Source organism: Labrus mixtus, chromosome 15, assembly GCF_963584025.1.
Source record: "Labrus mixtus chromosome 15, fLabMix1.1, whole genome shotgun sequence".
NCBI lineage: Eukaryota > Metazoa > Chordata > Actinopteri > Labriformes > Labridae > Labrus > Labrus mixtus.
This window is the reverse complement of record NC_083626.1, coordinates 4037351-4048318: the sequence shown is the minus strand read 5'-3', so window position 1 is coordinate 4048318 and position 10968 is coordinate 4037351. Positions and strand designations below refer to the sequence as shown.

General features: G+C 39.8%; 1 protein-coding gene across 1 annotated transcript; it reads right to left on the bottom strand.

Annotated features, from left to right (window-relative positions):
• Window positions 1-225: 225 nt before the first annotated feature.
• Window positions 226-10144, bottom strand: borcs6 (BLOC-1 related complex subunit 6). The gene is made up of 7 exons (XM_061056942.1): window positions 10096-10144; window positions 7962-8560; window positions 7320-7506; window positions 6511-6693; window positions 3556-3719; window positions 3357-3440; window positions 226-2955 (listed from the first exon to the last, which is right to left on the bottom strand). The coding sequence occupies exons 2-7, from the start codon at window positions 8550-8552 to the stop codon at window positions 2830-2832; spliced, it is 1335 nt and encodes a 444-aa protein (XP_060912925.1). The 5' UTR covers window positions 8553-8560; window positions 10096-10144; the 3' UTR covers window positions 226-2829.
• Between the last annotated feature and the right edge of the window lie 824 nt (window positions 10145-10968).

The window sequence follows — 10968 nt, the reverse complement described above, 5'->3', positions numbered from 1 at the left end:
TGACATGTCAACATGTTTTCTTCTGGCCTCACCAGCTTGTAACTGTGGCAGATATTCTGGTAATAATCTGTTCATGAAATATTGTGTTCGTCAAAGGACCTCCACTCAGTACTCAACCTCTTACTTGACAAGTAGCATGTTTATACTTTTGTAAGTCTGTTTATTTGATCCAAAATACTCAGGGCTCCTTCAGGGGGTCCACCGTGAATAAAACACTGAAATGTATGGGTTGTGCAGCTCATGTAAAGTTTATTTGTTTTTCATTAAAATATACACTCAAGACAAAGGGTATCTAAATCATTTTTTTTTTTAGTTACAGAAAGAGGTCATATGTACACAGGTGAATCAGATTTTACAACAGAGGATTAATCAAACATTAAATATGTATTTATATATATTTATATTATGAACAAGAAAATGACATTTCCTCTTATATCTCCCAACTCAAGGTACTTCCCTCACCTTGAGAAATCTACAGTAGTAAGACTCCCATATATCCACTCTGAACATTTTGACTCTCATCTTCAAAGAAGAGACATTAAAACAATACAATCATGGACATGATCGAGTCATTTCAGTAACATCAAAGGGGATCCAGAATCATTAGATTTTATAATATCAGCTATTAAATGTTGCTCCCATTCTTCTTTAACTCCCCCCTCTGACAATTCTCACAAATCTTTGCTAACAAGGTTGTGGATGAACAGGAGCAGCAGAGAGAGACACTTCAGATAATGCAGAGCCAAGTGTCTTTCTTTGCTTGCAGTATTGCTCTGAAAATGCTTCATAATTTTAATTTTCCAGAATCCACTTCATTAGTTTGTTCGATAAGTGTTGGCTAAGTCTTAATCGTTCAGTTAAATAAAGTGATCACATCAGCAACACTACTGAGGTCAAATGCCATATCTCCCGGCCAGTTAAAGGTGCATGAACTAGTAATAATAGTAATATTATAACGATGTAGTACAAATAGAATGATCCATTAGAAGGCTACCCACCAGTGCAGTGACAGAAGTACCACAGTTTCTTCATGTTCTCAGTATAATGGCTTCAGGTAAAGGAAAGTTCAACAGACACTGCAGTGGTTCAGAGATTTGATTATTAATTTAACAAATACTTACTTTTCCTCCATAAAATGCAGGATGAGTCCTGGTAAGTTCATATGGTAAGGCTGTGCACCAAATCCTACCAGCTCTATTTCCCACATGTAATTATTATTTAGTGAAAGAAAGTGACCGATCTTCTGTGTTGGAGGAAACACAAGCCAGGAAATGCTGCATTTGTATTGTAACTGTTGACTGTGTCTGTGACAGAACAGACTTTAAATGATTTGACGATAATTTGCAGGCTTTTTTTATTTCCAGGCTGTAAATATGAAAGTAGTCGTGGCAGAATAGATGTATTGTGTTGTTTAAAATGAAGGAATCCACCATTTGAAAAGGTAAAACGGAGTTACAGCTACAAGAAAAAAAACAAATTCATATTTAGCTGAAGATTAGCTGCCAGCGAAAGTCCTCATGCGCCAAGAAGAAATCTCAAGGATTAAGAATGGGTTTGGAATTAAGCTTTTGTGATACATATAACATTTCCTTAAATTGGCTGAATTAAGAGCAATCTGTTAGCTACTAAAAGTTTTTAAGTGGTTTCAGATTTCATGAAAAATCCTCAGGTTGGTTAAAAGATGCAAATACTATCATATCACAAGACATTTAAAAGTCAAATTCTTGGTTCCTGGAGTTTTTCAAACATCAAGAGTCACTTTGTAAGACACACAAGATATTTTTCCAGTTGTATTCCTTTAAACTATTTGGACTAAAATGTGACAGCTGAGGTTTCAGGCCAAATGACAAATGACTGGCAGAGAAGCAGACATGCATTTTACTTGATGTCTTACAGAATGAGAGCAGAAACAGTGAAACTTTCTTAATCTCCTTCTTCTACCTTCAAGCTGCATTTGAGCTTTGACTTTAAATCCAGTGAAGCTGTTCAGTGGGTGCTAGAAGAAAAAACATCCTGCTCTACCGATCAGTCCCTAGTGACACCAAGTAGCAGTATAATTGAAATCGTGAGCATGCTGAGAAAATGAATAAATAAACATAAGAAAAAGACAGACATGATACTCCCCTCCCCTTGTTTATCCTGCAGTGAAGAATTCTGATCTTTGTTGCATAAGATTAAAAAATAGACTTTCTGTTCCTGTGCAAAAGTCACTGTCTTCTGAGCAGTCTGTACTGGCCTCTCCATCATCCAGATGAAGTGGATGACATCGCCCCCACATGGGAAGGAAAGGTTAGTGCAATCTGAACCAAACGGGCTGGACGGATAGCAACACACTTTTTCACCTTGGACTGTCAGGTAGGAAAAAAATGTATTGATCTACACATCTTCAGGTTGTTTTTATGTTTACATGTGTGTGTGTGTGTGTGTGTGTCTGTCTGTGTGTGTGTGTGTGTTCAGGGCACTTGACCTAGAGTCTCCAAAACATGTGATTGTGGGAGTTTCATGTTGACTTCACAAGAGGAAGTAAGGTTGTTTAAAAAAAAAAGGAAGAAAAGAAAGCTCAGCCCCGAGAGCAAATCAAGCCCAATTCAACTGAAATCTCACAACACAAACATGGTCATCTTCAAAGGATGAACAAGCAGAGGGACAAAGAGCGCAATCATCCAGCATGCCTAGTAGCAATGGTTCCAGGGATCCAGACGTGCACTGAATCTTTGCTGCACTGTGTGTGTGTGCTACCTGCAAGGCGGTGGTTACTTGCAGGCAGTCTTGTTCAGGGTGTGCTTGGTGTTTGGTCTTTGCGGATGTGTACTCGTACCAGAGAGGTGATTATTTGCAGATCGCCTCCAAAGCATCCAGGGTGCGTTTGATGTCGCGGATCTGTGCAGCCAGGGTGTGTATGGGCTGCATGGACCGGTCCAGCTCCTCGCAGCGTGCCATCAGTGTGTACATACCCTAGAGAAGTAAATTTATAAGATGAGCAATGAAAAAGCTAATGCTTTAATAAAGACAGTAGCCAAACAAAAGGTGGATGAAATAAAAGGAACTTGAGAAAATAAAGATTTCGATGAGGTTGCCAACTGCCGCCCTGATACATCATTTAGTTACTTTCTTCATATAACAAAGCTGAAAGCTGATGACATAAAACACGCTTTTCGTCAGTGTAGTTTGAAGTTTATTCACTCTAAAATACATTGTTGTAGCATGTGTCCCTGCAAAATACCCCATTCATACAATGATTATGACATCCTGTGATCTTGCCCCACCCATAAGAAAAGGCGAATATTTACTATCAAAAATCCTATAGAACGTCAATTCACTTAATTCCTCTCATTTACACACAAACATAACTTCACCTTTATACTCATGTCTACAGACTCTCCCAGGCTGTCCACTGAGTCCCTGTAAGTCTGGATGTAGCCCACGCTCAGAGCGGTCATCTGCAGGAATAGACCCAGAGATTATCAATGACACTCAATGAAACAACATACATATCACTGAGAAATAAACAAAAAACTAAGCTGAATGCACTCTATGATCTAGTCTGAAACTCACATTCTGGATGGTTCCATTGAGGCTCCTCATCATCATCTCCACACTCTGAGCCACTTCCTGGGTGTGTCTCTGAAGATCCAATAGGACAGCAGGATCAATGGGAGGGATATCTGCTGTTCTCCGCGTCAATCCTCGACTTCTGTAGATAGGACCTGAGCAGTCCGCTGGTTAAAAAAAAAGAAGTAAACAATAATATATATTTATAGGCCTGCAACCAATTATCTTATTATACAGAAATAGACATTTTATAAAGAGGACATATTATACACTTTTTCTACATTTTCAAACAGTCCCCTGTGGTTTAAATGAAACATCTGTGCTGTGCTTTGGTCAAAATATAACATGAATCAAGCAGCAGAGGAGGTTTGTGACCCTGTATAAACCAGCTCTCTCAGAACGCTCCGTTTTGGTGTGTGTGTCTCTTTAAATGTAATGAGCCCCCCCTGAGTTTTCCCCGTAGATATCACTCCTCTGTAGTGAGAATAAAAATGGCGAACCTGCACAAAATTTTTGTTCAAGGCTTGGGGTGGAGTTACCAGGGGAGGGGAGGGGATTTTTTTTATTTTTTACCAGGATCCCACTGTGACATCACAAGGAGAGCACATTTGAAACGCAGGATTTTTCTCTGTGTTGGAAGATTTATGCAGACCCCAAACAAAGAACTGGATGGGTTTATTTCACATGTTGTGGGTCAGTTGACACTCAGGTTACCCAAATATATGTTCAAAACACTGTCAAATTAGATTTTTCACAATATGTCCTCTTTAATAAAAAAGGGGGGGAAAGAAAAATGGCCCCAACAAGTTTCCAGAATCCAAATTCAAAGATCATTTTTGTTCACACCACAGTCAAACAGCCAAAGATATTAAATATATAATGATGTGTTTGATACTGTCAACGATTTGTTTTCTGACTATGGATGGATAACTTGTCCCACACAGAACACAGACACATAAGGTTAAAATTACTATCTAAAACGATTAGTTTTGAAAGAGAATATCGACTAAATGAAATTCAAGAGAAACTGAAAACTGATTCCCATTTGAAAGAACACCTGCTCTTAAAAAAACCCTGCCTGCACAGATTTAAACTAATGATGGCACTAAACTAAAAGAACATGTGTGCCTTCAATCATTTAATCTGGGAGTGCACAAATTGCCTGTGGCCAGTGGAGCGAAAAGAAGAAAACAGGTTTCCATCTCTGAAAATGATTCCTGTCAGGCTGCAGCAGGGCCTCAGTTATAAATCCCTCCAGTCTAAACAGAGTGTGAGTCATCCATCCTAATTGAATCAGCAGGTAGAGGGAGTGGCTGCCACACAGGGCATATTGACTGTGTTCCTGTGTTTAAATGAAGTGGTCAGTTTAGCTGACGCTGTATACCAGGGGGGATTTTCTCAGAGCAAACGTGGAAGCTCATGTCTTTCTAGTAGAAAATTGGACAAGACAGATAGTAGCTAACAGACAGGTAAGGTGGGGTCAACCTGCTGCACTTACAGAAATTATTTGATTTCTAGAATTGCTGTATATGTGTGACCTCTTCAAATATTATCTCTGTGTTTTTTGTGGGGTTGGGCGTTATTAAAACAGTCTCAGGTAACAGCAAAGAGTGAATCCTCATTGAGAGTGGTCTACGGAAATAAAGAAACTGTTCAGAATTCAGTGATCCAACCAGAGATATTCTTGTTTCATGGAAGATTTTTCCACAACTACTTCAAGTCCATCTTATGCAAACTGTCCTGTATAATCTCACGACGCAGGACAGCCTATTTTCTTTCAAATGATACTGTTGAAGTGCAATCATCGGCCCACTCTTTCCTTCATCTGCTGCAAAAATGAAACCTGACAAACAACGAGAGACTCAAAGAGTCCTCAAATACAAAGTGTCATATAGCTGTCCAACAGAGTTTGGTAGTTATTGAACAGGTAACACATCACATCTGGATACTTTCTTTTGCCTTTGTTGCTGTTTGTTTATCTAAATGCTTTGCCCTTTATCAGGACTAATGAGCTGATATGAAAGCAAGTCAGAAACATGAGTTCCATACCATGTATGTACACAAAGGCTGAGGAAACAGGGAAGAGCGAGGAACATGGGGCTGACAAAGAACTTGTGTTGAGAAAGGAAAGCACGTCTGCTTTTTGGAATTATTTACTATACTGAATAGATAGACACAAATGTGTTAAAAAAATGGACCCTGTTTAAAACGTGCTAAACAGAAGAAAGACATATCCACTAGAAACCGACTGATTAATCAGCACTATGGGTTCTTTTTCACCAGCGCAGTGCGCTATATGGATTACAACAAGTATAATCACTCTCCAGAGTGTAATGCACGTACATACGCAGTTACTTTCCAGTTGAGTGGTATCTTGTTTTCGGCATTCAAGGGATAAAGGCAATAAATGTGTATATCTAAATCTATCTATATCTACAGATTGGCCGACCGGGCGTGTTCACCTCTGCAGGGATTAACTGTCTGTAGCTGTGACTGCAAGTCAAGACTCCCTGCAATGCAGCTTCCGCACCACTGACAATAAAAAGGCTATTAACCTGCTGAAATGCCATTTCTGACAGCTTCCTCTGCAGAGGAAAAATACAAACCATCCCTCTGTTAGAGCCTCCTACACTATGTAACGGAGTTATGAAAGCAACAGTCATGGATGCAATCTGCACATCCTGTATATAAAGACATAACCTAGTAATGTGTGTTCTGAAGTACAATTAAACTAAAACACTCCAACACACAAACATACTGAAAAGTGTTCTCTCCCTATTGTGCCAACAATTCCTACACTGCACACACACATCCATACACACCTCTCAGAGACTAACTTTAGGATATGAAGGGAAGCTTCAACTAACCATGTTTCAAATTTCATAAATAAAAGAAGCTTTGTTTTTTTCTTATTTGATGGAATAAATCTTGTCAAGTTGTCTTGAGTTCCATACTCACAGTCACTGCAGTCCAGACTGGGCTTGGAGCTCATCTTGATTTTCTGCTCCAGGTTCTTGGCGACGAAGTTGGTCAGGTCGCCCTCATGGCTGACTGTCCCTTCAAGCTCCAGAGCCGATGAGATAGTGGCCCTTCGACCCTCTGACTGGCCTGCTCTGCCCCCTCCCCGGGCCCCTGAACCACCTATAAAGTAGGGCTGCGCAATTAATCCCGATTCTATCGTTAACGTGGTATGAGCATTCGCAATAAACACACTGCGAAAGTCTGAATTGATGACAATAAAGAAATGAAACACTTTCACAATGTTTTCTCAGTCAGCATGTACATTTTACCGGTTGGATGGAGGCCTGGGTATAATGGCCATGCTTTCAAACCATTTGTATGCAGTCAGATGATGCTTAAACTAGTTATCAGCTATCAGCCTCAGATTATTTGGTGCCACTTTAGTGGAGTCAATAAATAGTTTTTGGGACTTTTGATTCAGCATGGTGATAACACAGGTATTGTGAAAAATATGAAGAACAGCAGACACATAGAAACTGAGCTTACAAGCTAATGTGCACCATTTGATTTTTGTTTAAATATCGCAATTCATATCGTTATCGCAATATTGAACAATGTTACCGCACATTGCATATTTTTTTCATATCGTGCAGACCTACTATGGAGGCCATGCCAAATCAGTTGAATGAAGTTTTTGGATACTTAAAATAATTTTTGGGGACATTAAATAAGGAAGCCCTTTTTATGAAGCTACAAAGCAAAAACTGCAGTAAACACAAAATGTTACTTTTTCAAAGGACACCAACCTCCACAGGCTTGGCTGATTTCATCCAGGCTCTTGCTGTCCTGCATCCCCCTGACATTGCGTACCCAGACCTGGGCCATGACGTGGGGAGGGCAGGGGACATCATCTGAGGGAAGAAGAGGAGGCGGAGAAGAAGAGGAGGACGAGGTGCTGGGACCAGGGGCTGAGGAGGAGTAGTGTCGTGAAGACTAGAAAAGGGGGGAGAAGGAGTGAGGAGGGGATCAAAGAATAGATTAGAGGAGGAAGTTATGAAAAGAAGTTGAATTACTTTCTTGTTAAATCATAAAGACAGGTTATTATGAAATCAGGCCACATATTGTTCTTGACGGTAATAGTCCATCTCTAAACTTAGATGATGGTTTCTTGTTTGACCCTTAAATTTAGCCATTTACAGAAATGATTATCAACTTTCAGATGCAGTCATTAAACATGTTGAAGATGGGGCGCTGGTGGCGCAGTGGTTAGTGGGCGCGCCCCATGTAAGGAGGCTATAGCCCTGCAAGAGGGCGGCACATGTTCAAATCCGACCTGTGGCTCCTTTCCCGCATGTCATTCCTTACTCTCTCTCTCCCTGATTTCTAACTCTTTCCACTGTCCTATCTCTCCAATAAAAGGTACAAAAATATTATTTCATTCCACTCACCCCAGTTCTCCCTCCTTTACGTGGCTTTATCCACTTTTTTTCATATTTCTCATCATCCTCTTCATCCTGCTTCTCTTTCTCTCCATCCTCCTCCTCCTCCTCTTCTCTGCTGTCATCGCCTCCGTCTACATGTTCTCCGTCTGTCCGCTGTCTGTATTTAATGGCCCGGCCTCCTTGCAAAGATGAGTCTTTGGAGTGTGCGTTCTGTTCTGACTCCAACAGCAGAGGTTCACCAGGAGGCTCGGCAGTGTTAGAAGCCTCAGGAATGTCTGTGTCATTGGAGCCTGATTCTGAGTCTTCTGAGGGGTCTGTCACATGGGATATGTGAGGTGATAAACCAGACGTTCTCTCATTATTGTATGTGTCTGTGTCCGAGCACCCTTCACCATCATATACTCTGTTTTCCACATCTACGTGGTTCTCTGTGTGTCCAAGGCCTCTGTCCTCTGATGCCTCATCAGAATAGGGCACTCTGCTCCCCCCAAACTTCTCTGAGACCGGAACATGAGGGCCATTTTCTGAAGAGATGGATGTCACATCCCCATTAGGTGTTTCTGGCACTTCTGTGCCAATGACAGGGGAGAGACTCATCCCTCCACCTGCTTGAGAAGAAAGAGTGAATGTGGGATGGAAAGATTTTGCTTTTTAAATACATATTTAAAGCAGGATTCAATAAGAGGTCTACCCATCGTCAAAACAGTTTACGTTGGACCATTGTTTACTCAGGCTGGGTGTCGTTTCAAATTTGACAGTAGATGACTGGTGGCAATATAGTACAATGTTACAATTCACTTAGCAGACGCTTTTAACCAAAGCGACATACATCAGAGAGTAAGAACAACAGTAATCCACTGCCACCGAAGCAGCGGGAGTGTCTTTGAGAGGCGACGACTCTACCAACTGAGCCACAGCTGCCCTTTACTGAGCCACATATGTTATGCCGCCCAATATGTTATGTAGTTTCCATTGATACCAAAATAATGATTTATTAAATATAAAACATATTAACAAAATACAATGTATTGTAACGTTAACAAGATTAACAAATCAATCAAGATCAATTTGATCAAATTTCTTAGTTAAATGTTCAATGCTATTAAAACATTTAGGTTAGTTCTAGGGTAGAGACCAGCTTCGGAACTGGCCACTATGGTCAGGTAATTTTATGATCATAAAAACCCACACACACACAAACACACAAAAATTATGTAAGCAATAGAAACCATGGTACAAACTTCATGGCAAAATGTCTTACAGGGAGGGGAATCATTTAATTAACAGTTAAATCATAACTTCCATACCTATTCGACTGACTGCTAACAGTTATTTTCTAGAGAGCAACTACAAATAAGAAACAAACATTGTTTCTTGGTCACCTGAAAATAGTTAAGTGTTCATGGGAACTGAAATATTATTATTCTGAGTTCAGACAGTGGTTAAAATGTATCTGAAACCAAATCCCAATGCTGCAGTGGAATATATGGCATCATTATGTTGTTTCCTTAGCCAGCAGGTCTGACCCTGAAATCTTAACCTTGTGTGTGTAAATGTGAAGACTGCAACTTGAGCTCATAGTTTTACAATCAAACGTCCATTAAAGTCAATATTATAACCATAGATAAGACTACTGTGTCATTATAGAAGCTGCTGTGTATGACAGCTGTGCTACTTATTGAAGTGTGAAATGACGTCATGTGATGTTTAGCTTAGCACTTGCTTTGACTCTGTGTTTACATTACTGCAGCTTGTTTACCATTCTCAAGACTGTATTTAAACAACGTCAATGTAGTTTAACATCAGTCTGAAGACAAAGACTTCGCTGTTTCACAGAAAAGAAAATAGGAACAAAGAAATGAAGAACAAAAAGCAGAACTGCTAACGCCAGTCTTCATTGAGGAAGTTGATGTACAGCTGTCATTAGCCGCCTAGCTTACGAATGTTGTTGTAATGATGTTAGCCTAGCAAGGCTAACGTTAGCTGCCCGGGCCTAAATATCAAAATGTTTTTACTGTTCGTATTTTATTATCTCACATTGTTGCATTCTAGAGAAACATTGATTGTTAAATGTGCATCAGTATTGTTATAAGTTCATACGACAGTGCCAGTGGGCTTAATTCCAGAAAGAAATACTCACCAGTGTAGTTTCTATTCAGAGAATTGTAAGCAGCACCCGAGTCCGATGATAAAATGCTTCCCCGCGGAGCTCAAGAGAGAAGTTCCGCTTTGCATACAATTAATTATCAGATTAATCAACGCGTTTCAGGCAGAATTATTTTATGTGTGAATGTAGTTTGCTCTTATCTGCTGATAAAGCGGTTTATCCCCGAGTTGTAGATTTTATGAAGAAATAAGAACAAAATATATGCAGACGGGTCATGTTAGCCTATAATCTGTAGGCTGTAATAAGGAACACCCCCGCCCCCCCCTTTTTTAATTTATTTTTAAATAACAGAATCATGCTACCAAAAATGTATTCCCACATGTTGTCCTTGTGTGAGTTTATTTGTCTCTAACGGAGCCATAATGGTTCCAAGATGTTTCTCTCTTGGACTACAGATGGAGACAAACACCATGTCACTGTGGTGCACCAACATCAAGAATAGGGTACAAGTTGGATAGTGGAGGCTACTAAATGCTGAAAGATGTTTTACATTTTGAAGGAGGTGCAGCGTAACACATGCTGTTTGTTAAATGTTTAAAGAGAAAACACATGAATTTCATGAACGATAATATGACTTTCTGAATGCTGTTGATGATGTTTTTTCACAAACTAAATGAACAAACAATCCTGTCAGACAATGTGTTTCTTGCATAGGCTGCATGGTAGCCCCCCAAAGACTTGAAATGTATTATTTAGTAGGCTATTTGAAAGTCCAAATAGATCATTCATTATCTTTTAAAGGTTGGATTTTGCAAAAAAAAAAAAAAAAGAATTCATTAACAAAATTAGCTAAATTTTTATGAAACACTATGCAGAGGGCAAGGAGTTCAAAACCGCTTTGAAAAA

Excerpts from the sequence above, each read along its gene's own strand:
- borcs6 (XM_061056942.1), bottom strand. The coding sequence starts at position 8,552 with ATGAGTCTCTCCCCTGTCATTGGCACAGAAGTGCCAGAAACACCTAAT. Across the intron at positions 6,694-7,319 it reads AATCAGCCAAGCCTGTGGAG|GTGGTTCAGGGGCCCGGGGA; the intron begins GTTGGTGTCCTT and ends CCTACTTTATAG. Across the intron at positions 3,720-6,510 it reads CAGTCTGGACTGCAGTGACT|CGGACTGCTCAGGTCCTATC; the intron begins GTGAGTATGGAA and ends TTTTTTAACCAG.